Below are 27667 nucleotides of genomic sequence, written 5' to 3' on the forward strand. Positions count from 1 at the left end.
TCACATAATGCGGTCGGTGGGGTGGATTCCACGGCAGTCTCGCTTCCCCTCTTGTTCATTCCATTCACTTGCCAATCTTCACTTACCATTGCCACCAGACCGAACGTGCAGTACTGCGTGTACCATTTATTCCAGACCACCGGGACAAGCATTTATAAAAGATATAAATTTTTATTTTGGCAGGTCACGTGTTATTCTGATCACATTCTTAATGGATATGGTCTTCACTTGAGCCAATAAACGAATCAGGCCAATCGCACATCTTACAGCCGTATTGCATATATAAACCTCAAGTAAGAGGGACGAAGAAAAACTGCCGCTAGGAAAATTAATTACCAGAACTGTTATCAAAACGTATCATCGACGGAAAAACAAAGAATTTGCCAATTTCGATTATCACCGAACGACAATCAAACAAATCCCTCCACTTGGCACAAAAAATATCTGAAAAATTTGTTTTGGCCTAGTGTTCCAAATCTCGTACAAGTGTGCCCAGCAAGGAAGCGTGGAGCTTGGCAGTGGGCGACCCCGGGAGGCCAAATGACCCGAGGTTCGAGGAAATTTGGGCACCCACAGGTTCCGGGTGGTGGGCAAGGCAATGGAGGAAGTTTCTGGTCACTTGCTGCAATTAAATGACACCGTGCGACTAGCCGATCAGTCGTGGGGGGGGGTTCCTCCAAAACCTGCACAGCACCCAGCGTCCACACTTCCTGCAGGCTACGGCACTTTGCAAGCATGCCTATGGCAAGCTTGTAAGAGGAAAAATAGGGAAAGGTCAAAGAAATTGTGCAAGGAAGCACGAGCATAGTAAGGAAAAATGACATGGAAGGGAAGAGAGGGGTGGCAGGCAAAGATGTTTTACACCTGCACAAACAAAAACTGAGGGAAGAGTGGGGGGCAGGCAAATATGTTTTTACACCTGCACAAACAAAAAACTGAGGGACGGGGGATATGGATGGGAAGTGTCAAAGCAGTTGCAAACAGGCAGGTCAACTCTTGATGGCCACCATCACAGCAGCAAGCATACAGGAGGGCATCTTGGCGACTGTGCGCAGTAGGAGAGCCACACAGCATTTGTGTGTGTGAGCAACGTGGTTGCATGCGTGTCTGGGCCTGCAGACCTCGTCTGCCCGAAGTGTCTAGTCCAAAAAATCTTGTTCCGACAGACGAGGCGACACACTGGTTGAGAACATATAATACAAATATACACTTTGTACAAGGCCTAAGGGGGGGGGGGGGGGGGGGCCTGCAGCTGCAACGGTACGACACATCCGAGTTGTCTGCAAAACAATCATCGGGCCCGTTTGCCTGCCTGGCTGCGCATGCTTTGACGGGGGGTGGCTTTTTTTTTGTCAGCTCGAAACAAACCAGTGGTCTCGCGACGCATTTGAGAGCTTCAAACATTTACAATTTGTGGGCTGTCGAAACATGCTTCATGCAAGGCACCTCTACAGAGCCAACACGAATGAAAGTGAAAACGTCTGAAGGGAAAAAAAAAGCTGGCAAGTACATCAATGCAAAAAGTATGTCCGACAAGTTCTTGCTATTCCAGATAGCTCTGTTATATCAATATGTCAGTATAGTCCGAAGTGCACTACCGATCACAGCACACCAAAATTTTGTCATTAGAGCAAGGAATTTTTGCTGCCAACAGGTGCCAATTCTTTGGGGAAAACTAAAGTTCTTGCCTTTAACTGATAGCGAGTCTAGCACTTGTTAATAACCGAAACTTAAAACGAAGTCAGGCTAAATGCATGGCCATTCACAAAAACCTCAGTCTGCTCATCAAGAGTGCGTGGGCCCTGCCTTATTCTTTCGCTTGAAATAAAGTCCACACAGGTGTATAAAAGTCCAGAGTCCAGAACACACACTGCACATCACGATGCAGAACGAGGACTTGTTGCACACACTGTCCCCATCTTGGGTCTTGACATGTTGGAGCAGAAGCGGGAGGGGACAGAGGCAGTCTTGACTGTTGCAAGGTCAGTTCTGGCCAGCATCCAATTAATAAGTGAAGAGGAGTGGCAACCGTCTCTTCGGTGTGGCGGTAATCATGCCATTGTAATGTGCTCACAAGCCACAATATTGTCCTGTACAATGTCACGGGCAAAGCAGCACCACATGGCAGGTGAAAAAAAAAAAGAAAACTTGTTCTTGCAGATATTAATTTACATAATTGGAAAAAAAGAAAAAGAAGAACTTGTTCCTAAAGATAAGTTCCCACTGTCTTCACACTTACAGGCTGAATTAGCTTCCCAGCAACTCTAGCACGACAAAAAGTATAAGTTATGGCATGAGGCGACACTTCCAGGAGAAATAAATACTTGTTCACTTCAGGCATCCCACGAACTTCATTTGCAGTAGTCCATGTTTTTTTTAGTTTTTCTTGCAGGACAACCACACACGCACACACACACAGGCACATCCACGCACATTTTCCCTTCTGTACAGTATACAACAGAATCTTCTGGAAGTGATGTACAAAATCTGGAAAAGAAAAGAAGACAACTTAGTGTGCTACTTGCTCGGTATTCCTTCGCGACGGCAGTGAAGTTTCATTATATTGAAATCGTGTATAAACACTTCATTGTATTGAGGCTCTAAATACATGTATGTATTCTACAGACAAGTTATAATAATTTGTTACATTTGAGAATTTCATTATATTGAAGTTCGTTAAGAGATTGAACTGCATTATTCACGCATGCACACGTCTTTCACAGTACAAGCACAGATGTGCCCAATAAATGTACTGGGCAGTCCTTCAGAGCTACTTCGGACGTGCCTGAGGCGACTTTGGCCCCTGGGGGGGGGGGGGGGGGGCAGTTAGGACCTGCATTCATGTTTTTCCGACGTTTCTGTGGCCCCTAAGGAGCCTGCAAAATTGAATGTTGGCAAATCTGCTTCAATGCACTCCACGATTGGCCCGATATCTCGCAAGCATGCTGACAGGGCACTGAAAACCTTTGATTTCAAACACTTGGCACACAGTGAATGCAAGTGTAAGGAAACTTTTTGCTTGATGCATGCATTTGTCTAGTGACGATCGTTGCAGGAGATCAGGCCCGCTCGCAGTGCTCTGCCTGCTCGTTTACGAAATGCCAAACGCTGTTGTGCCACTACAGCGAGGATGGCAATGTGAACACACAACGGCTTTGGCAGTTGCTTTAGAGAAAGCAACCATGAAGACAAGCATGTGGAAAAAAAGAATCGGTGCAGTGGTGCGCTTCAGCCTTTTGCATCAGGAGATTCAGCTTGCGCAGTGATAATTAAATGCAACAACCCTGCAACCAGACAGCAAGCCTGGCTGCAAGGGTGGAATTATAAGTAATGGCTATAACTTCAGCTCCGTTGTGATTACACTGTACTTCAGATTGGATAAGAAAACAACTTACCATGAGTTATGCTAATGAAAAAATACATGATGATTGGCTCCTATTTGCTGGCATTTGCTTCTGCATCTTCTAGCTGCAGCTCTGGCACGTAGAGGTTCTTGTCAATGACCTAAGCATTTGAGAGCAAAATCTACATTATTGGCTGCATATTTGAGGATAGTCGAAGCTACGAACAAAACATTGGCATCAGAAACAATGCATCTTCAGACTACCTTCAGTAGCAGAACTGACTTTTTTGCATTCATCATTCAGTAAAATGTACGAGGCACAAATGGAAAACAAAAGCAGCAAACGTGACAGCAGGGCACAAGATGTACTGTACTAGTCATGTTCCAGATAATTTTCAAACCCTGCATTTAGATTTCCCACGGTGGAAAAAAAGGCAGTTTTAAGCACCAAGGTTAATATTGCGATGTTCAAGTTAAGAAAGTGATTTTGGTGCATTTGGTTCATCCAATCAAATGTCTTCAACATAAAGGGGAGACTGAAAACCTTTGTAGTACTCGTACAAGAGGTTAGAAAATTAGTTTAGATTTTTCAAGCAGATTTCAATTGTCAGTTTGTGTAGCTGCTACAGTTCTTAAGTTATGTCTTACACAATGGCAAAATAGCGATTCTGCAAGCATATTTGCACAAGAAGCATTGCGCTGTGGCTTACTTCAGCCTTGTAAACCACAAAGTGCGAATATCTATCCAAATATGAAACAAACTTCAACCAACTCCTATCACAATCCCATGAAAATAACCCTTGTAGACATAATTGTGCTATACTAAAAAAGAGGTTAGTACCCAACTTCGAGAGGATGTATGCTATGCCGATGTCTACATGAAAGTGCTACAGAGTAGTCTACTTATAGCAATGGTCAGTTATAACAGATTTGTTTTGGTTCTTGATATATGGACTGGCGTAAATAAAAAAAGCTGCCGACCGTATCTTTGTAGCACAAAAACTAGATGTGCCATCTGCGCTAAAAATAGACTTATAAAGTAGAGTGAAAAATAATGTTTATACCTCTAACCAGCTCATCAAGCGTTAAGCATGCTGAAAGCATCCAGACTTGCTTTTGCGGAAGTTTCAAGTTCACAACTGCAGTGCCCAGCTACTGCGCAAACACTAGAGCCAATAATTTAGTGTGCATGAAACCAGTGTCAATAGACAGTTTTAGTATAGCGTATGCTAAAAAATAGCGGATCGTCACTGCGCATGCGCTGAATGCTAAACGAAATACTGGGTATAGCGGGCGTACGCAACGCAAACGAGCTAGCGTTTTTGCGGCGTTTGCGGAGCTTGCGGGAAACATGGCGGCGGTCCCGGCTGCCCACTTCGAATTGAATTTGGCGTTGCTTTTGTAAAATGGACTTCGTTCGTAGCAAATGACTGTAAACTGCTTTCGCTTAGTCTCAGGCCGCTTCGACGACAGAGTATTATGGATAACCTCGTGGTGTTTTCGAGATCGCTTCTCGTTTCAAACGAGTCGAAGCCTAACGAAAGAAACATTCGAGATGTCAGCGCCACCTGTCGCTAAAGGCGCGAAATAGTCTCAACGACGGCATATGGCCTCTGAATCCAAAGATATCGCCGGCCAACTAAAATTGTAGAAAACGTGCGCTGCTTAGCGTACGCTAAACTAAAACTGTCTAATGACTGGCGATTGTCAACCTCGTTTCCCACATTTCACACCACCGTCTGTCGCGACAATGACCGCCACGTCCGAGATCTCTTCACATAACGAGGCAGCACTATCTGCACTCAGCTCTTCCATCGAAGCACCACCCGTTTCATCATCAGCAGCAACGTGATCCCACAGGTCAGCAACGTCAGCGGCTTTCCACCATATTGGTTTCACTATCATGGGGGGGTTTCGTTACGACACACGAAGCCCCCCTTTTCCATCGATCGGCATGGCCCTTGGTTGCAGCCGTCATGATCACGGCACTACTGTGCGAGCTCGTACTGTAAGCCTTGAAAAATTTGCGTCTCAAGCGCTACAACATTGCACTTTGTCGGTGCCGTCTTCCATCAACCGGGCTGTTTGCTGCTGCTTTCGCAGCGCATTTCCGCGCTTTCTGAGGAAGGGGCAAAAGGCGGGCGCCCGTCTCGCTTCTCGCGTTTTTATTTTCCCATCTCCTCGCGCATATCTTGATCATGGGCGATGCGAGGCAGCTGGCGCGATCCACGATGCTCTGTGGCTTTCTTAACTGGTGCGCAGGCGGGAAATTTAAGTGGTGTTTGCGGGGACACACTGCGCGTCTAATAGTGGCAGATACGAACTTGCGTAGGAGTGCAAATTTTACGATTATTCTGCATGAAAAACACCGTCCAGAAGGCAAAATTTTGATCATTATATTCTATATGCAGTGAATAATGTATTGTTATATAAGGGTTTTTTTTATAGCCCTAAACTGGACACTTAAGTAGGCTCATAGCGATACCACGTATAACGAGATATCGTTTACAACTATAAGTGGAGTGCACCGTACAGTCGAACTCCCTTACAACAATATTGAAGTGCCATGAAAACCCTATTGTAATAACCAATTGTTATAACCAGGTTACATGAAAAATCTCAAAACAGGGGGATGGGAGAGCTGATGTGAGAAAACTAATTGCGGGGAGCCCTGTGCACCTCCGCACCACCTTCCTCCATAAGGCTGCCAATTGCGTACACTCGTTTAAGGGGGGACGCGGGTCTTGAAACGGCAAAAAATCACAAAAAAGTCGATTTTCGGAAAAGTGCATTTTCGCTACGTTTATACATTCAAGAATCCCTCCGCGAAATCTAGAAGCTAAATTTAATCGGAAAATAATAAAAAATCGCGCTTAAAGGGGCCAGGGTGAACGCGAAATCAGCAAAATTTGGTCAAAAATGTTCAAACTTCGCGCCGTCACCATTTGCGAACGCGGTGGCCGATGGCCGCCATCTTGCGCTTGTTTTGAAGCTGTTTTCTTTGTGCGCATTTTGCACCAGTTCAAAATGGCGTCGGTGAAGGGAAACCGACGCTATCGCGTCATTTCTGGAGGATGCGTCCGTGCCGCCGATTGGCCAAAGCGCGCACACCCCCCGCGCGCCTCGCTCCTATTGGTCCGGTGCTCGTCGGCGCGCGCTCGACCGCTCACGCGGCTCGCTAAGTTTGTTTATCTCTGGTTTCATCGCGCCGCTGTCTACGTTTGTTCAGCCGCTTGCTTCGCGACGTTTGATAAGATGCTCATTTCGCTGCCCGAATGGCTGGAAAAGATTGTCGTCTCAAGGCTACTACGCGTGAAGCGGCTGTGGAATGCGCGACGGAAGGCGGCTAGGCCTGTCATACTCGCGGAGTTGCCGGTTGCTGGTCTGCCTGGACATTCTACCGGATCGAGTTCCGAGCTGCAAACTGGCACGTCTAGCGTCAACACTTCGTCCGCCCACGCCACGCGTGTTGGCACAGATCGTGCAGGCACAGTTTCCTTCACGACTGAAGAAAGTAGCGAGCGCCGGAAAACGTCCGGAGCGCCGGACCTTCGAAGTGCGAACTCCAGCAAGAAGCGAGAAGCCTCTTTGAGCGCAAGGAAGCTGGCCAAAAAGCGGCAAAAAGATAGGATGTATCCAGATTATGCCCCTGGTGAATTTCCTTGAGATTTTATTGGTATGTTCTCAATAAAGATGTTGCAGAATGTTTTTCCTTGATTTCTCAAAACAACAATACCGACAGACTTCCAATTTTGGAGGTAAAATAGCTTCTGTCCTATTTCAGCTATCAACATAATTTTTTTTTTGCCAGAAAGATAAATGTATGCAGTAAGCAATATGCACCTTTTCAAAGCAGCACTCTTCTCAAAAAGTTTTTGAAATGGGTCACATGCTTGACATGTCAAGATGGCATTTTTTTCTCACAACTTTGATGAACTCTAACTCTTGCTCAGATTAGCCTTGAACATTGAATAATACCTTATGGCACTCCCTGAACATCCTAGATAGTCTTTATACTCAAATTACTGTGTTAGGGTTTCCTGTTTAGATGCTAATTTTCCTCCAAACAAAGGACTCAGCTTATACAATGTATTTAGAGTATATCAGAAACTACTTATCTTGTGGCAAAATTAATTATATTTTTAGAATCTGCATATTAAAATACACAAAGTGTGAAAATTTCGTTCAGATCTGTCCACAAATAAAAAAGTTTTATTTCAAGTGTAGCCTCCCCCCTTAACTGCTTCCTTGGCACTCTAATCCTGTGTAACAAGCCGCAGCTGTCGACATAAATCCAGAAGAAACTCCAAGGCGAGATCGTCACAAGCATCTTGCCACGTACTTATCACTGGCTTGCACGAGAGAATCTTATGTCCGTCAGCCTTGCATGTTTTACGCAAAGCTTGCCGACGTCCTTTTTCAAGGTATCCAGGTGCTCCACGTAGAGCAGCAAAAGGTTCCTCGCGAAAGCAATGCCTGCCCCGGAGGGACTGAATTATCTGCCAGGCTTCCTGCGAGGACAACGTTGAGGCAGCCTGCCCTGCCACATCACTGCTGTCGTCTACACCATTGCTATTTAATGCAAGCATGTTCACGAAGATTGCCTTATTGGTTAGAAGCGCTTAGTTTCTAAATCTCTACAGTGCACTTTTTCACAGGCAATGTTGTGCATTGCCGATGATCAGCGGGCGGATCAGCCATCTTCCATTTTTGGGGCAAGTCAAATGAGGCTGAGAAACCACACAGCCAGGATTGATTTCTAAGCAACCAAGAGGAATGCGAGCAATTAAGCTGTTTGCTGAACTGTGCCGAATGAGGAGCCAGCGAGCTGTCTGGGATCAGCACAGTTCGCGTGGTCCACTTATGTTTAGGAGGGTGGTGCGGCGTAGAGCTACGAGTGCCGCCCATTCGTGTTTGGAGGGGTGGAAGGGTCGACGGGAGAGAAGCGCACAGTGAAGGCTGGAAAATGAACACGCGGTGGCTGTTGGGGCGGCAGCGAGCCATCCTGCAGCAGCTCGAATTACGCATTTTCTTTTGTTTCAAGGATTTCGCTAGCTTTCGGCACGGACACCCAGCAGCCAGACTTCATCATTATAACCGATAATGCGGCAACGGTGCACGTAGTAAGCAGGTTATTTCACCATGGAAAACATGCATAAGTTGGCGGTGCAGCAGCTTCCGATTGTAACTGTTATACAGTCAAACCTGGATATATCAAATACTTTCTAGATCACCTGGAAAATCGCATGCATTCTTAATTTTTTAAAAATTAAGAACGGGGTCAGACGTAAAATGGATATATTGAACTCCGCCACCGCAGACCACGTGTGCTCTGTTGACAGGCGGTGAGCTTTCGCAACTGCTGCGCACTGTAGCTGCACACATCGATCACACCGAGGGCAACATTTGAACTTAGCGGCGTACGCATGCGGCGGCTTTGCTATACTCACGAACAACTTTTCTTGGCTATGAAACGAAAGCTACCGTGGCAGAGCTTCTGCACATGACTATTTGTACGCAATGTAGTCCCGAACGCACTCAGCACCGGTTTTGCCAACCTTCTTATGAACGCAGATATAATGAACTCGTCGTGAATGAATATTTATTCACATCCAATATGTTCCAAGTTCTGAACAGCGAGCATCGCAGCTTGCGTCTGAGCTCCGAAGCAGCCGTATAGCGTCGGGTTAAAACTAACGCACAACCGATGCTGGCGTCAGTAGAGCCAGTGCAGCAGTCGGCTCGCTTGCTCATGCCTATGATTGCAATTTGCAGATGGGTTTGGTTGATTTCCGCGCAGATGCTGGAAAAACTGTATGCAACATACTTGTTGCTATAGTTGGTCAACAGCCTCTTGAGGGAGTTGATTGGTGGGACAGCAAGCGACGAACACTCACCAGAAGACACTGGTGTCACTTTGCATTTGATGAATGCGCCAAACATGCGACGGTTTCAGGTGCGCGAAAACTCAAAAGTGAAACTAAAGATAGAATTGTCTTACATTTCCCATTAAAGAAAACGAGAGCAAAACTGCGGGACTACTTCCAGGAGCAGTGAAAGAGGTACGCTTTGTTTCCGTAGCCTTCGCTTCATAGCCAAAAGAAGCAGTCCGCAAGTATAGTTCGACAACGTGAACGAATTGCATTCACCACACTGACTCCTGGGTGCCGCGCTCTGCACCTTGCGAGGACTGGCGGTTTGCATCCACAAAGATGCATGACAGTGCGCACTCACTGGGCTCACAGATGCCTTGGCAGACGCCACTTAATACTTTGTTATCGAGTGTTTCAAGATCCTTCGATTGATGGACGTGGAGACTGTAGCTAAAGTAGCGGCCAAATGAAGACGCTGCAGAGGCTGATCCGGCAAGAGCTGATGTTGCCCCGCTCCCGACTTCAACTGAGGTTGTAGCCGAGTTGGCCCTTCTACGTCACCTCTGCGGCACAATAGGGGGTACTGACCTATTGCTTGTGGATCACTTAGATTGTTGAGGACCCCCGTATTTAAGCACGCGGCTGCCTATAAGCAGGCTACATTGCTGCATTACTTTCAGCCAAATAAATAAATACTTTGTGTAAAGCTTCGAGTATTTACTGCGCCACGATTGGGAGTGATCGGGGACCGTTGTTTGGAGCGCGCGGTACTGGCCTAGGCCGCGCCGACTTCACGTGGCTGACAAAGTCTGTGCGGGCTAATTGTGTGCGGCGCAATCCACTGCGCACTCCTGGCGGACGACGTCGGCGCGGCCTAGGCATATTGTGCGCGGCGCAACTGAATGCGCACTCCGAAAAACGTTCCCAGGTTGCGCTTTGACTCATTGGTCATTTTGCAAACGTTTCAGATGCGTGTTTTTACGCAACTTTATATATCAAATTCTGGCTATATCGAACTATTTTGTGATCACCACGCTGTTCGATATATCGAAGTTCGGCTGTACTGCTAAAAATAGGTATCGTAAGTGGGTGCAACTATCTCCCAGCATTAGTTGTGAAAGTACAAGGTTATATTGTATTTACTCGAAGCTAGGCCAGCCCCAATTCTAAGCCGACCCCTGAACGCCCAGGAAATAAAAGTGGGGGGAATGACAATCACTTGCCTCGAATGTAGGCCGAACAAAGCGAGGACAGTGTTCACAAAATGAAAACAGCATTTATTCAATAGGAACATGCTGAGCTCACTCGGCATCATCACTGCTAGCCTCGTCGCTATATAGGGTTATTACAGTCACGACAGTGCCAGGGAGCGCAAATTACGTTGGCGGGAACAGCATCTATAGTTTGACACATTGGCCTAGCCAACATAACTGGATACTGCCAACGCACTCCCACGCACCGATAATGTTGGACTATAGACATGCCTTATCTTCGTTATCCTTGTCATCTCGTTGCGGCGCATGCAAAAGGAGTTCCCCCGTTGCCCCCTCTAATGAGGAACATTTCTATCAATGCTGAAGTCCTGCCCGGCTTGAACATTTGGAGATGCCTCTACAGCTAGCAGAACATTTAGTTTGAAAGCGGCATTATAGCAGCATCACCTGTTTGGTGCAATTATAACACCACGCCGCATGCTGATATAACAGGTAAAAAAAGAAGGAGACATTCCGTGTACTCCAGTTGGCTACTGGCGCAGCTAGGAGCGGCTGCAATTCTGACTTTTCTAGATGGCGCTGGCTATGCACCTCATGTATCATTCAGTTAAAAGCTAGCATGTATTAAAATCCTTTAATCTAAGCCTACTCTAGAGGGTGGTATATGGTTATTTGGAAGAAGCTATCGGCCTAGATTTGAATAAATATGGTATTTCAGAGAACTGAAAGAAGTTTAAATGTTCCAATATTTTTGGCATAGTTCCAGTTGGCGTGTTGTTTAGCTGGATAGTGGCACTTCGCGATCTAACAGTTAAGGTACAGCACGATGCGTTTTGTGGAAATTTGTTACATAAAAAAGCACCCACAAACAACTATATTTTGCCATTGCACATCACTTAACTCAAGAACTAGAAGTGCTACACAAAGACCAATGACATTTGAAATCTGCAGATAACTAATTGGCTGAATCTTGCAACCTCTAGTAGAAATAAAGAGGTTTTGAGGAGTGTCTTTCCTTAAGGTGAACAGGCCAAAAGCACTGATAGCCAGAAAACGAGCTATTGCACAAAATCGAACAGTTCAGTCATTTAAAACAATGATGTTCACTACAGCAAGTGTGAACTTTAAGAATTAGAGTTAGCTTCTGTACATCACAGCCGCATTGCTTCCAATTGTCCCCAGCCGTCCCTTGTCTGTATAGTCAGATAATTATGTAAATCTAGAATTTCTTTGGCCATGCTTATTTCAAAAAAGTATTCTGCTGCTACAATGACACAGACTACAAGATCAGAGCCAGTGAAGGTTGCAGTAAATAGCTCCATTTGCAGCTCAAAATGTGCATTCTGGCAGCACAAATGTCGAATACTCAACATCTTCAAATACGCTCTGGACGTGCATGCATATTTTGGCTAAGGGCTTAGAACATGCCAATCCCATATGATTGCGCCATCTACAGTTTATGATTGACTGTGAGAATCAAATTTGCAATTTCATGTTCTAATGCCACGTACTTCAACAGCAAGGCACCAACGGGCCACTCAAACCAACAGGAGATGCTTTGCTGACCCATCTGATGCATAAACCATGCATTTGTTTGCACAGGTACTATAGCAAGGTTTTTGACGGTACGAGTTATAAACAGCAATAGGTACAAACAGTTTGACAAGGCCGCTTTCGTGTATGGTTCAACTGCATTACAACAAAGTTCGACCATTTTAAAACAGTGCAACAAACCTTGGGAATAGGCTTGATTTCCGTCCCCAGTTCCTGCTCTATGCGGTGCAGCGAGAAGCGGTCATCATAGGTGATCAGGTTGATGGCGATGCCAAGGTGGCCAAAGCGCCCGGATCTGCCGATGCGGTGCAGATATGTCTCTGCCATCTTTGGGAAGTCGAAGTTGATCACCACATTCACAGCCTGGATGTCTATACCTCTCGTGAAGAGGTCTGCACCCAAGGGAGGAGGAGGGGGGGGACAAGAACCACCAATGGATTTCAGGAGTCTAGCAAGGCACAGACGTGCAAATAACTGCCCAGAAATTCACAAGCTGGCTGCCAAGGTAAATCAAATGGATGGTGCGAATGACCATGGAAGATGCCATCGCAAAACTCTTATGAGCAGAGAGCGACAATAGAGAGTTAGCTTGTCCGTATATGTCATCCATGGAATCAACCATGGAATCCATAGTGTACCAGGATCAAACTTATGCAGCTGGGGTTGGTGGCATAATCTTTTGGCGCAGTTTAACCAGCGAGGACAGCTATTGCTGTAACTGACCACATGCTGCTTATCTCCTGGTGAAAGTCAGTGACGCAGTGAACAATTTGCAGTCCCTTTCATCTTGCATTGCTTCGACAAGAACACCCATGTAAGACAATCTCATTTGTTGCAGGACAAATGGTCACACGGCATCACTACCAGCACTGTTGCTATCCTCAACATTTATTGCAGGACAAGCTAAAACTCACGTCCCCACTTCCCAAAAGCCGGGTACATGAGCAGTGCATGTGTCATGAAGGATAACCAAGAAACATGACAGTGGACACCAATGCATACAAGGAAATTCGTTAAGCGAAAGGAATTTAGTTGTTGCAAAGGGGCGTTTTATGAAAGTGAGACAATTCACATGTTTGCAGGACAGAACAGGCTTAAAGGCCATTTGAATGCACCACAACAGACTGATTGCACATGCTTTCACCAGGCTAACATTGCTGCAAAAGAATGCAATCATGCAGTTTCAGCTGACTGAACGGCTTATGGTTAAGCTCAATTTCGTAGCCCTTGAGATAAGGAATGCTAGAATTGGTTCACATCGAGTCGATCTGAAACTGTCACTCGAAAGCAAACTTTACTACATCCAGTGTGCGCATACATGCTAAAGTTTTTTATGAAAGCACTGTACTGAAAACCTTCTGCAGATCAATCAGTGGGTGGGGTCAACTTTTTTAGGTGTACTACAGTGAAACCTCGTTAAACCGTAGTTGGCCGGAGCTCGGGAAAGGTACGTACTAAACGGTAGTACTGTTTAACCGAATAGCATGAGATCGCCCACTTACCTGTCGAAAACGGAACTCAGAGAGAGTGCGATGAAAGGGGAAAAACATGCAGTATTTATTCACTTCGCGCGACAAAAGTGTTATTTTCGTTTGATGCCGCGGCGGCCTAGCAGGCCTACGACAGCGGCCTCAAACTTACTGAAGCTGCGTGCCAGCTTTTCAGCCAGCCCCCTCTTCTCGGCAAACACTCGCGTGGCAGATTCCTCGTTGGCGTTACGTATTCACCGTGCACGTGCGCAGTAGTGCTGCAGAAGTCCCGGGGGCGCCTTTTTCATTACGGGTGCCGGAGTTTGGAATAATTTTCATTTGGAATAGAGTTACGTTATCGTGCCCCTATTGTAGTCGCGACGATTGCATTCATGAGGCTGACGCAACGCGCAGCTTATGCCACTGTCGGGCCTGAATCTCCCGTGCTATCGCTTTCCGTGTCGTCCTCGTCACTGTCGCTAGTCGACACTTCGGCAACAACAGAGGCAACGATGGCGAAAAGTCGAACCTCGTAGCCGACATATCTTCGCGGTCGCAGCAGCGCTGCCGAGCAACTTCGCATTCCAAATGCCACACACTGTAGTCAACAGCAGATCCCTGCTGCGTGTCAGCGCAGACTTCTTCGTGTCACGTTCGATAGCACGGACGATGTCTAATCTTCCTTCTATGCTGAGCACCCGGCGTCTTTTTTATCCAAGCTTCGGAACGACGCAAGTCCTCGCTTGCACGACGCCATAACGCTCTCTGGCACCGCGTCGAAATGATGTTGATGTTGATGTGGCTTCACGCGCAAACGCACAGGGCGCTTGGAGGCCGTTGTTCCGATCTCTGAGGCGTGTTGTTCTGCCGGGCCGCCCGATGGAGACTGCGCAGCGCAGTGTTTGCGCGACGAAAAGTTCAAACACTACGTTTTAACCGATGCGTACGTAGTAAGCTGGTACGGTTTATGCGGATACGAAACACATTATGTTCAATGGCCGCTGAGTCTGGGATTTGACTTTACTACTTTTAAAACGAAACTACTGTTTAAGCGGGTACGGTTTAACGAGGTTTTACTGTATAAAACTACTGGCTGTTCATTTACAGGGTGTTTCCCCTTACAACTCACCAGAGCAGACAAGGTTCCTGCAGAGGCCAGCGCGGAAGTCGTGGAACACACGGTTACGATGTTGCTGGGACATCTTGGCATGGATGTAGTAGCACGAGTAGCCAAGCTCCGTTATCTTCTTGGCCAAAAGCTCCACCCGCTGAGTGGAGTTGCAGAAGATGATTGACTGGTTGATTTGCAGCTGCAGTGGGAACAGGAGGCAATGAAGCAACGTGGAAAACCCAACACCACTTCACAACAGTGTCCGTCCTGTCTGCACTATGGAGACCTCTCCAGAGTCAACAAACTTGCCCATACACATATTCTTACACCAGTTTTGTGAATGCAGCCACGAACCCGTATCTTCCCGTCAACTCAAGACTGCTGAAGCACGATTATGTGGAGCCAATGCAGCATCAATTTCAGGAGTCCGGTGCACTGCTTCATTTTCGGACACATTGTGTACATCACCCCTGAACGAAGTTGCTGCGATCAGGTTTATTGTGTGCCATTTCACAACCAAACTATAGCTCTTGGTTGCAAACGCCACCTCAAGCAGCAAATATGCATATTTAATTTTATCTCTCATGAGAGATAACGGCATGCAAACTTGCAAGTGATAAAACTTGCATGAAGTGACGACACATCACATTGCCTAGCATTAACCTTACCATATTTGAATCTAATGCGCACTTTATTCCGACAAAACGGGACCAAAAATAGCCTGCGCGTTAGAATAGAGTACGACCCTTGATCTGCATTACCATGTCGCCATCGGCATTTCAAAATGGCCGCCTCGCACATGCTTCAAGCCTAGCTGCCGTAGCTTTCACCCTCTGCTGTAGTACGTGTGCTTAGGCTAGTGCACTGTCCGTCATCCTGGTCTTCCCATTTTCCGCATTTGCTCCACGAGCATGGAAGTGCCGACTGCAAAGACATACTGAGTTCATCATGAGGCCGCAATTAACAGGAAAGTGATCACGTGTGCTGAGATGGATGGAAATCAGGCGACATCACAGGCATTCGGAGTTCCTGAAACTACTTTCTATTCCAGCGGCTGCTACGCATGGCGCTGCCCCCAGCTTGAAAGTGTCATCTGCGATGGAGACAGTCTATACACCTAGGCGAATCATGCTATGTTCTCGTTGCAGCGAAAGTTTGCACAAAGGTCAATTCGCTCGCTCCTGCTATTGCACTTCCCCGTTCCAGCATTTTGATAATGTTTCCGTGGTCATTGCACGAGACGTGTTCATGCTCGCTTGTGCGTGCTTGACACCATGCTTGTTTAGTTGGCAAGTGAATGTTTCAAAATTTACACGGCTGATAAAAGTGCTACCCTTACTTTTTTTTTTGTACAGACGTCTACTAATCTCCTATCATAATCAATGCTTCGCCTTTCGGGCGAAACTGCGTTCTTATTTATCGCAACTGTAGTGCATCAGGAGTAAATATGCAAGTTGTATTCCTGTATTAATGAATGAAGTGTGCGGTGCCGTAAAGGACTTATTTTAGGTCGTGGCAAACGAATGTGTGATAAAATTGAGAGTGGGTTCCCCCCACCCATATTTTTTTAGCCACGCAAAATGGGTGTGCGTTACAATGAAGGGCATGACAGAATCTAGTAAAGACTACCGTATTTCCGCGCATAATAGGCGCACTCCGAACAGTACCCATATTTACACGATTGCCAGCCGACGCTCCCCTCCATCTCAAATGGGAAAAAAGAAAGGAAGCCCACCACACGCACATTCCACAAACCAAGCTTATTACGTATTTGCTGAACTTACTACTAGTCCTTACTAGTGTTGCTGTTGCAACAGCTGCTGCGGACCCACACCACGTACATCACGAAAAACAGTTGTTCCGTTAACTACCGATACCCCCTCTCCCGAACCGCCGCAAAGCACGAGAACCTAATGTGGCCACTGGGAGAGAGAGAGAGAGAGAGAGAGAGAGAGAGAGAGAGAGAGAGAGAGAGAGAGAGAGAGAGAGAGAGAGAGAGAGAGAGAGAGTAGCGCATAAACGAGCGAAAAAGTTCCATGACCTATCGATATTCGAGGCCCGCCGGGAGACTCCGGTGGGGCTTGGCACGGCTGGCAAACTTGCCGGCATCTTCCAAAGCTATGGCGCACTTTTGAGTTTAAACTTCTCATTTCCACTGTTCGCCGAATTTATGACTTGTAGCAAACTGAATACGACATCGTTCTGTGCAGCGTTTCGCATGCCCGAGCAGATGACGTCGAAAATCTGCCGATGGCATGGCGTTATCACAGTCACGTGCCTAAGTCGACGAATGGAACTGCGCATCGGGACTACCTTTTCGCGGAGTCTTCATAGCCATTCAGCACACAGGCTAACAGTAGAGTGAACTAAATGAGGAGAGTTGCTCTTTCAAACAAGACCAAGACTGCTGCAATCAGAAACTTGAAACAGCAAAAGCGCGTCACAGAAAAAGACCCTTTTTTGCACGCTTTTAACATTCTCAAAAAAAGTTCTTTCCGTGATTTTTTGGTCTAAGACCCGTGTCCCCCTTTAATTTACCTAGTGAAGTGTACTCACGACGAAGTTGTCACTGCCAGCCTTTGGTAAATTTTGTTTTTCGCAAGTAAGACTGCAGAGAGAGAGTGCAATGTACCAAAGTGCTGAGATGCATCAAGTAGAGACTGCACTAAAATGCCAGGCCTAGCTAAAGAATTATAAGCTATGTTGCTCGTAACCGTGCCGGCAGAACAGCCTTCCCTTTGAAGTCTGCTTCTTGGACTGCCCTATTTGGACACCTTTAATTGTTCCCATATGTAAAGGTTTGGCCAGCAAACATTTAGATTCATTTTAGATTCACAGTGCAAACAGAACTGAACTCAACTGCACACATCTGAGCATTGCGCTTAGACCTTGTAATGCATTGCCACGCATGCCAAGACACGGGAAAAGGGAATGCTCACCTTAGAGAAGAGAGTGTTGAGGCAGTGAACCTTCTGCCTTTCCTGAACGAAAGCGTAGTACTGCGTCACACCTTTCAGGGTCAGCTCGTCCATCAGGTTAATCTCATACGGGCTGTGCAAGTGCTTCTTCTGTGCAAAAGGTGAAAGGCACAATTGTATCAAGAGGTAACAGCACGATTTCAGTAGCACGATTTCAGCAGCACAGCACAACTGGACTAGCCCCTCTCTGATCTCGCACAAAATCTGCAAGGTCATGCACAGCAGTGGGATTAAGTGGGGGTTGCAGTTTCTAGAGTGGTAAAAGATGGCCGATAAATTGATTGAGAAAAACTCGTTTTAGGAATGTTTGCCTTCAAGCACCTGCCCTTAATTATTTACGCCAATTTCGATTGGTAAATAGGAAAAAAAAAATAATAAAGCGTTCAACGTGCTACGGGAGCCATGACATGCCCTGTGCCAGGCAATATTTGTTCAACTTGCTGCGCACACAGTGGCCAACCGCCGCCCATCTTGGGCTTGTCTTGAAGCCGCTTTATTTGTGCACACTTCGTGCCGGCTCAAAGTGGCGCCACTCAAACAGAATGACCACTCTCACCGCTTTTTCCAAATGGAGATTTCAGGCCTCAGTGGGCACGTGCACGCGAGGCATCTTGCACCTCCCATTGGCTGGCCAACCGAAACGGCCATTTCATTAATTTCTGTTTTGTTCACGCCACTGTCTCTGCCGGTTTACATAGAGTTTCAGTAGACGCTTACATAAAGGTGACATGTCAAGCTTATGGGAAAAACAAAATGAAAGCATGAACGAAACAAAAAGGCTGCAGATCACTGACAACAGCATGCTGCACGAATGGAACCACCTGTTTCATCTAAAGTGCCACATTCTACCAACACCGTTGATTCTACTGGGCATAGCTGTAGATTGATGCTGTCAGACTGTCAGCCAGCACACCAGCTGGCATTCAAGACTACGTTCATACAGCATACTATCCAGTATTCAGAGGGAGAGTTGGCTGAACTCTCGAGAAGTGCAGTGATCTTGCTCGATGTGGCATCAGTGAGCAACGGGACGGAAATTCAAGCTGCTAGTTCCAAAAGGAGCATCTAGATGGTAGCACTACCAAGGCAAGGCTTTCAAAACAGCACAAGCCAACAAAGGCCCTGCATGTAGTAAAGCAATGTGTGGCATGACAATTGATTTACAACATTCAATAAATATTCCACGTGTGTTCTTGACTGGAAATTCACGCAAGTTTATTCGCTTATGGAAAGGCTACCTTATACAATTTTCGTATTCATTTAGCTTGAAGGCCACTAATGGGCACAGGAAGCAGCAAATGTTTGTCACTGCGGTTTAGGGGCAGTACATAGCTTTATAACAAGCTTTTCTCAGTGTCCTGGGAGGTCAGTCATATTTAGTATGGCCATTTGCTTTACCTATAAAATGATGGCAGTAATATCGCTTCAGCTGCACTGTAGTAAAAGTTAGTTGTAAACTTCAAACGAATTTTTCTCAGTTCAATTATTGTATTTACACACTGCATCTTGAAAGGTTTTTTTTTTAAATATGATGTAGAGCGACAATAACAAGTTTGGTATCAGCGCATTCATACTGAAATGATCTAGGGGATGACTATTTGTGTCACGAACAACATTTTGCCAATTACAATAAAAAAATATTGAACTAAATGTAGGTCTGCTTTCTCATTTAGAATGCTTTTTAACAAATAAAAATAGCATCCCCCCCCACCTACAGCAACTCTTTAGCATTAGGGTCATGCACTTTGCGTGTCTAGCTAGGAGAAATTGCTAAAATGCCCCATACCATGAAGTTTAGTTTCAGACTGATACTTTCTGGAGCCGGCTAGGTATAAACTAGTTATAAATTTGAACTCGCATGAAAACTTCCAAAACAGGATTTGTTCAGAGTGAACCAAAAATTTAGAACCATTTTAGAACCTATGTCCCCCTTTAACTACATATATGTAGCCAGGAATACTGCAGTCTAGAAGTATCAATGCACATGCTGCTTAGTGCAGTCTTTACCTCCTACAAAATAATTATATATATTATGTACATAATATTTCCACGTAATATTTCGTGACAAAAGTAAGAGACCTGTTTTACAAAACTGCATGGTGCGCATTGCTGGCGGCATTCATGCGTCGACTCCCAGGCTGGGAGCGCCGCTTCCTCGAGAGAGACGATGTGCAGCTTTGGGTTTGCAACTTCAGCAGTTTTTCAGCGCTCGTGCTGTTATAGCATTAAAGGGCTGCCCCTCGCCAGGTTTGGTCATTTTAAAATAGAAGTCCCAATTCCTGCGTATCCACCCGAGCCAGTAGTAGTGCAGAACCTACCATAAACTGCTCCACCGTAAGTGGGAACGTGGCAGAGTAGAGAAGAATCTGCCTGTCTGGGGGCAGGTAGCTGATGACCTTGTCCAGCAAGCCCTTGAAGTCCTGGGAGAGAAGCTTGTCTGCCTGCAAAGTGCAAGCAGCGGCTCATGTGTGTACCCTACTTTATGCCAAGCTTAACAAGAATGCAGCTCTGAAATACTACAGCGCTTTGCAACCATGACAAACAAGGGTGTGCTTCCTATAGGATGCCTCCTACTTCACCAGGATGAAACGAACCCCATGATCAAAATGGGAGGAATGTGCTTAGACACTTAGAGGAAAACATGTTGAGCTGCATTACCAAATTGCCCTTCTACAATACCAAAACATGGATTCTGAAGGTGCCTGCACAGGCCAAGTAGATTTCATTTATTGGTAAATGCGGACTACATTATAATTTAAAGGAACCAGAAATTTAAGTTTTGATGCGAAACTTGACGGCGTACAGAAATAATCACCACAAATGGAGAGTACTCTCCCTTTCACCAGCGTAACCATATCAAAAGGCAAGGTCATGCGACTGCAAACCAATCAGATTTCTATGCTGCTCCGTCGCCAATAGTGAGGCCGTGCCTCTACACTCAATTCGGAGTTTGGCAATCTGACGGGACCATAGGATAGTGCCACTTTTCGGCCATTAAAAAAGATTGGCCATTAGGGAGCACATTAAATGCCATTAGAGAACAGCAGAGGCACAGAATTGCCTAAATATGAGAAAATGCTTACAAATCCATGTCCCACTAAGGTCCTGGTGGTACTGGGTTTTCGGCGCAAAGATTGAATAAAATTTGGCCTTCATTTTCATTTTAGGTAAACCTCATGGCATGACATCAATGACAATAAGTTTTGAACAGATGCTTTATCGAACCGACTTAATGTTTCACTGTAAATTTACTTGCTGTTACCTGCAAACGCAAACGGTGGGCGTGTGCCAGTGGCCCACACAAAGATGGCAACTGCATATCAGTGCTTTGGTATATAATGTCGTCAACTTTTGCTCTGAAGCAGAACTGGTCCTCATCATTTATGCAGCCACCACCGGAGTTCTTCCCGCACCACTTGCATTTGCAGTTGAAACTCTCGATAATAAAATACTATTTTAGTATCCTCAGTAAATGCACCTAGGATTCAATGCATTTCGTAGCTCTTCACAACAAAATGTCGCGGAACAGCAATCCTGCATTAACGAAATTTACCAGAACATAACCAAGCATATTCAAGACTTGAACAAGGCCAGCAGGCTCCAAAATGTGCTCAAATGAGCTTAACAAAAATCGTGTACAATGCCACCGCATTACAAGTGCCACCGTTTTTTTTCTGTACAAAAACCAAGTGCTGGAAACATGCCATGGCCCCCACCTTATCACCCATTTGTAGTGGCACGCATGTTGCTACCAACACACGACGATGGTTTTTGCATACCTAGTGCAGTGCTTAATGTGCGGCTAAGTGAGAAAAGTGCCACAAAAAGAAAGCGACGTCCCGCCGATGTGGACTTTCTTATTGCACTCGCAATGGCTGCCGCAGCGTGGCCTGCCCACACATCGCGCCATGATCGAGCGTCAAGAATGCTGGTTTCAGTGCCACTTGACAGGCATCGCGTGTAGACTGCGGCAGACGTAGATTTGTGTGAAATGGCCGTAATCTCAATTGATCACCTTTGCGGATATACAAGAAACGATCACTCTCACTCCCACGCTCAAACCAGACATGTCGGCATCTACTGATAACAAGATGCGCTGGGAAACACTCCGTGCGTGGAGTGCTATTGCTCAGTGTCCAGTAACGAGTTACGCAAAAGTGATCGTATCTCCGAAAGCGATCAACCGATAATAGTGCTCCAGGGCAGTGCTACCACTGCTGATGGACGGATGGGGCGCACTTCGCTTTCGGCAATGAGGGTTTATATCCTTGAGCAAGTGTTGCCAATGTAGGCTTACAGAATTTTGACAGTAAAGTTTCGTTCTGCAACTAATTCCCTATCTGTCTGTGCTGCAATTTGACAACAACGAAAGTCTCATGAAAGCAAATTTTTACACTGTAGCTCTACTCCTAGGACCTGGTGGATCGCGTTCGTGCATAGACGAATTTTTCACATGCGAGCTGATGTTAAAGAAAGTGCAATACCGGCCGACCCACGGAGGTGAAGCAGGCGTTAAAGTGACACTAGAGGCAAATAGCAAGTCAGCTTTGACTGTTTACATACCATTCCACAAACCTCGCAATGCTTGTGACGTGCCAAGAGAAGACTTAGTTTACAAGCAAATTGCACCTTAAGGGTCCGAATACCTTTTTGAAATTCTAATCTCCCGCCACCCAACGGGGGGAGTGGTGCATAGGCCATAACCACCTGTTCCTGCCGTCAGCGAGTAAAACTGCACTCGAGAGGTGGCGGTACTAAGCCAAGACAGGTGGATTCACTGTCGCAGCGACTTTTTGGTCAAGTGGCATGTATCATTCCGGCATCTCGAGACTTCGCATGCAAGTTGAATTCTCTGCTATTTGCAGTTTGTGAGAGTTTTGCGAGCCAGCAAAACCAGCACAGCACTACGTGATCAGGAAAGTACTGAAACGTGAAATCATGGCGGCGGAGGGTCGAGCAAAAACAAAACTGCCCACGCTATCGTAAATGGCAATTTTAACCGTTCTTTTTCCGAAAAACCAAATAGAACTGGACAAATAGGATTTTACTTCATTTTGCAATACAAGGACGTTTTTTGCAAGAGTAGTCGAGTGCTAGTGACAGAATTTAACCAAGGAGTGCTTTCGTCATTGGGTAAGTGGTTGAATGTCCTGCATTTACCTCAATTTCACTATTATTAAGGCTCTGTTCAAGATAATATTGATGCTTTAGAGATTTTAAAGCACTAATCTATTACTTTAGCTTGACTTAGTATTTGCCTTTAGCGTCCCTTTAAGGGACGCGGCCCTCGAAAACTGAACTGCGAAAAAAAGTAAGATTTTTGAAAAACAATATTTTTGGGTTGTATGTCTCATAAACTACATGTTCTGTAATTATCAGCACCTAATCAACCCCAAAGTACCCCCCCAAAAAACGCTGCTTTTGAGGCCACCGCAGCCCACAAAACGCGCAAATAAGAGTGCTCTGATATGACTAAGAGTCCACCTAGTGGACTCTTACAGATTACCTTCCCAGATTTGAGCACACGCAAAGCAAGAAAACCTTGTACCTCAAAGAAACTAGCTATTTGTGACAGCTTGAAACAAATGGGTCTCGACTGCAGAGGGTGCACCATGCTTGTAGAACAGGCAGAATGATTGCTCCCACGGGACACATCCTCAACTCACCTCATCCAAAATGAGCATGTTGCACTTGTCCATCTGCGCTACTCTTTTTTCCATGAGATCCAAAATGCGGCCAGGTGTCGCAATGATCACGTGAACTGAAATGCGTTACATGTTTGGTCACTAAAGGGGGAGAGCGACAAGTAAAGATGCACTATGGTATGGAGTACCAAGTATATTTAATAACCTAAACTGCCACGACTGTTACAGTGTGCAAAACTTTGAATGCCAAGTAAGGGCATTTCACACGAGCGACTAACAGGTTGTGGGACCAATTGAAACTGGTCACTAATGAGCGACTCGAGGCAACTTGCGCACACAATCAAGTGTGACCTGCCCGTTTCCACATTGAAATGTCGCTATTGATGCCATTCACATTGGCTTCGATTGCCCCGCAAAAATAGCAGAAGCGTATACGTCATGTTCCTGTGCCACTAATTGGTTCAGGAGCTGTGCACTGCAATCAGCCAATGCGAGCGACTAACCCAAAACAATCTTTTCAACAAAGGCGACTATGTGCCACCAATGCGGTTGCGCGACCTCTACAAGCTCTCAGATACTAGAATAGTCCTGGAAGTGGGTCCAGCAGATGCCTTGGCAAGTCATGGGTGATGCAAAAACATTGAAATTTTCAGCAGCACTGCTGTCGCCTTATCCTGAAGCTGCAGCTTTTTTGGCAGCGGCCATTGGCCGACGCAAGCTTACGGGCCGAGTAGCTGCCATCTGCTCAGCGCACTGTTTTTGCATCACTTCCATCGCCCTTTTATTTACTGCAGGTAGGCAGGGAATAAAATCACCCTTTCCGCCACCGAGCATCAAAACTCAAAGCACTGAAACACCTGTCAAGTTCCATGCAGCTACGATAGGGTTTTCAAAGCAACGAGCCAGTGCGTGGGGCAAAGGTAGTGACACCAACTTATCGGACAAAAAGAAAAAACCTCAGCGGAGAGCCCGCACTCGACCCACTCAATTCATTTAGTACACTTATAGAGCGAGTAACACGAGATCCTGGTCATGACCATTCTTCCAAAAGCAAGAGATGTGTTAATGGCCCACACAAGGATGGTGACTGCGTATCAGTGCTTTGGTATAATGTCGTCAACTTTTGCTCTGAAGCAGAACTGATGCTAATCATTTATGCAGCCCCCACTGGAGTTCCTTTTCCAAGCCATTACAAGGCAATGAATCATGCAAATGCCGAGTGGTGTCGGCACGTTTTTACTAGTAACCTGACCAGTGGAACCAAGGAACACGCTCACTGCCTGCAACACTGCTAAGATGCATTGGCAAAAGTCAGTCTCCTATGGAAAAGTCAGTCACCCATTGAATCTGTACCCCCTTTGTAATCAATGCAACAAATACACAGCCAAAGTGAGGACCTCAGCCATACCGTTTTCATAGATGCGCATGATGTCATCCTTCAGGTTGGTGCCACCAGTTGTAACCATGACCCGGGCCTTCAGGTGCTTAGACAGCTCGATGCAGATTTGACTGGTTTGGAGGGCCAACTCGCGAGTGGGGACGATGGCCATAGCTGCAACAACAGCGTGGAAAGCTGCACTCAGCATCGTTTCTGCACGGCAATAACTCACACGGACAACACTCCACACTCAGGAAGTGGTATAGCGTCGTCAAACGGGCTCTGTAGCAGAACTGATGATCATCACGATGACACACAGTGGAGTGCGCCACATGTCAAGGGACACCGACATGGTGACACTGACCTTGGATGTGATCCTTTGTGACGTCTATCCGCTGGAGCATGGGGATGATGTATGCACCCGTCTTGCCAGTGCCGTTCTTGGCCCGAGCCAGGATGTCGCGCCCTAGGAGTGCAATGGGGATGCTGGCTTCCTGGATGGGAGAGGGCTTTTCCCAGCCCTTCTCAAAGATACCCATAAGCAGCTCCCGCTTTAGGCAGAAGTCCTCAAATTCGTTGCCCTTGGTGTCTGTGACATCCTGCACAGAGGGAGCAACATGGGCACGAATGCGTGAGCAGCATACTTGTGAGATGCATGCGCTGGCTTAATTTTAATGGTTGCACAGTCAGAGAGTGGTATAATGTCGTCACACTGAGTTCTGAAGCAGAACTGGTGATCATCACATGTGCAGCTGGAATTTTAAGTGGCAACTTATGGCTGCAAAGTCGGTTTCTGGTGCTAAGACATATAGAATAGATTTTTAGCTGCCTTTAATATAGCAAATCGGCAACAATAGGAACACCTGCTATAAAAATGAAGGCTATTGGTGTGCAATGCCCTGAAAGTACAACTGCCCATATGCAATGAACTTGCAAGATATGTTTGAAAATATTGACTTACAAGTAGCTGAGGGGAAAGCCATGAATGAAGTACACAATTACTTGAACTATAGCTGATTGCTATTTAAGTGCAGCAGTTTCCACAATAGGAACCACCTAATAAAAATTGCTTTTTCAGCCATTCACATGGGAAAATAAGTCATTTTGTTTTTAGAGTGTGCGAAACATCTAACCTGATCAACACTGGCTTAGAAATATGCATGGAGAAAGCGCAACTTACAGATGTTCTCTTCCTTAGATCACGGGGAGGTATGACAAGCTTCGATTTCCAGCCACCTTCATCGACATCCCTGAAAGGAAATACAAGGAGAACTAAAGCTAAAGGAAAATGCTTATTTTACTACTAGTTAAATAGTGCCACCCATGGGCTTTTAATTACTAAATGCACAAAATGCTCGGGACTGCCAGCCTAGAACATGTCAATGGAGCCAGCATGGCTCACATAGCCGATAGAGACTAAGCAGTAAAGATACAGTTCCAGGCTGTTGAAATGGTGTGGACTATTCATAAGCACATTTAGCACACAATGCCTACGAAATAGCGATATGACTTATTTTAACACAAACATAGTCAGGTAAACCCCGAAATCGATGCCCACATGCGACGTGGGCAAATCATGTTAGAAAGCATGGTACACAAGTAAAAATACAAACCTAATGTTGTTTGTGTGGTTTACAGCCTTCTCAGGGGAATGGTTCCCGGAGTTTTCTGCTACTGTGGACATTGTGGACTCCTCCAGTGCGCCGCAACTATGGTAGAAGGCCCTAAAATGCAAAGTCATTGTGGCAGGCGTTAGCACAGGATGATCAAAAGAACTGCTCAATGCAATAAGCTGCAGCTCGTAGTACCTTCAAAGCAACAACTAAGCAGCTGGTCTGCAGCTGGTAAGGTAAACGCAACCTGGTGTCATCTGCACCGAAGGTGCCGAGGGTGACGTTGCGAAAGAAAATTTCTGAACAAACCAACTCGGTTGCTTCATGAACAGAGTTCTGCCTTCGAGTCTGCTAGCTGAAACCAGCGCGCCATGCGTAAAGGAAGGGGGTTGCACACTTACAGGCTACGTTCATTTTGCACATAATCAGCAAGCGCGGTGGCAAAGCATGTCAACAGATACAGCGCTTCTCGATATAGGAGCAATGAGGACTGCTACTGGCAGACACGCTTCACACATTATCCAAAGTTCACTGACGCCATAAGATAATGGGTAGGCAAAGCGATATCGCACCTCGGGGACTAGGCTAGGTCCAAGTAGGGCTGTTGCCTTTGTTGAACGTTCTCGACAGGTAAACGAGAGGAAACGAACCAAGAAAAAAAGACCGACGCGAGCACCGGGCGCCACGATACCGGCCAAACCGGAGCAGCGCTTACCCTTTCCCCTGCACTGCTCGTACGAACTGCTCCAAATGACCCGAACCTTGAGAAGCGACGGACAACGAACCTCGGTTTTCCGCACGCAGCGCAAGCGCGGGCTTCAACCTAAACGCCAACAATGTGCTTAAACAAAAGCAACAAGACTGGGCGTCACGAGACGGCCCAGAACGGCAGCAACACAATGACCCACACAGCCCTTGAAAAAAAAACTGGACCGGGGTGGTTCATGCAATAGCATAACGGGTCGCCTGCAGCACGTTGCAATAGTTCGGGAAACCTAACGCAAACGCAGTATCTGATACGCAAGCACTTCAGAAAGAAAAAAAAATATACAGCAGCAAGGTGCCAAACAGTGGTGCAAGATATTTACACTTTTTAGGCTTACACACAGGGCTTTCGAAGCCGAAACGAAGACAACTAGCAGTGTTTCCCGTTACGTAAGCGTTACACAGAATCATGCAAACAAGAATACGGTTGCTTAACAGTTGAATAGGAAATCTGGTAGATAAGCCACGGTTCATATCACGCTGCAGATATTTTTAACGGACCGCCCAACTTTATCCGCCCAGTAAATATGGCGAAAAATTCCTCACAGTTTGAAGGAGCAGGCATAAAATTCACTTACGGTATTGAAGCGCATGTACCGTAGACTCAAACGGGCAGCATTCACTGTCCTTTCAGCAAGCGCACTTCCCGATGCACAACGATTTATTCTCGGCATACACATCGACTGACGTTTCTCAAGATGGCTGACCATTTATTTAAAAAAAA

The 27667-nt window shown here is 46.1% G+C and overlaps 1 protein-coding gene across 2 annotated transcripts; it reads right to left on the minus strand.

The window, feature by feature from the left end:
- Nucleotides 1–151: 151 nt before the first annotated feature.
- me31B (ATP-dependent RNA helicase me31b) lies at nt 152–27667 on the minus strand. Of its 2 annotated transcripts, none has more exons than XM_075693446.1 (12): nt 27522–27667; nt 26179–26289; nt 25746–25815; nt 24930–25164; nt 24596–24739; nt 23209–23303; nt 19861–19983; nt 17504–17629; nt 14583–14763; nt 12165–12376; nt 3396–3504; nt 152–2487 (listed from the first exon to the last, which is right to left on the minus strand). In XM_075693446.1, the coding sequence occupies exons 2-11, from the start codon at nt 26247–26249 to the stop codon at nt 3436–3438; spliced, it is 1326 nt and encodes a 441-aa protein (XP_075549561.1). In that variant the 5' UTR covers nt 26250–26289; nt 27522–27667; the 3' UTR covers nt 152–2487; nt 3396–3435. The 2 variants fall into 2 exon arrangements, with proteins under 2 accessions (XP_075549561.1, XP_075549560.1); XM_075693445.1 differs by having other exon boundaries at nt 17504–17632.

Source organism: Dermacentor variabilis, chromosome 5 (assembly GCF_050947875.1).
Source record: "Dermacentor variabilis isolate Ectoservices chromosome 5, ASM5094787v1, whole genome shotgun sequence".
Lineage (NCBI taxonomy): Eukaryota > Metazoa > Arthropoda > Arachnida > Ixodida > Ixodidae > Dermacentor > Dermacentor variabilis.

Coding starts and splice junctions, on each gene's coding strand:
- me31B (XM_075693445.1), bottom strand. CDS start 26,249: ATGTCCACAGTAGCAGAAAACTCCGGGAACCATTCCCCTGAGAAGGCT. Junction 24,740..24,929: donor CACAAAGGATCACATCCAAG/GTCAGTGTCACC, acceptor CTGTTGTTGCAG/CTATGGCCATCGTCCCCACT. Junction 17,633..19,860: donor TTACGGTGGAGCAGTTTATG/GTAGGTTCTGCA, acceptor CCTTTTGCACAG/AAGAAGCACTTGCACAGCCC.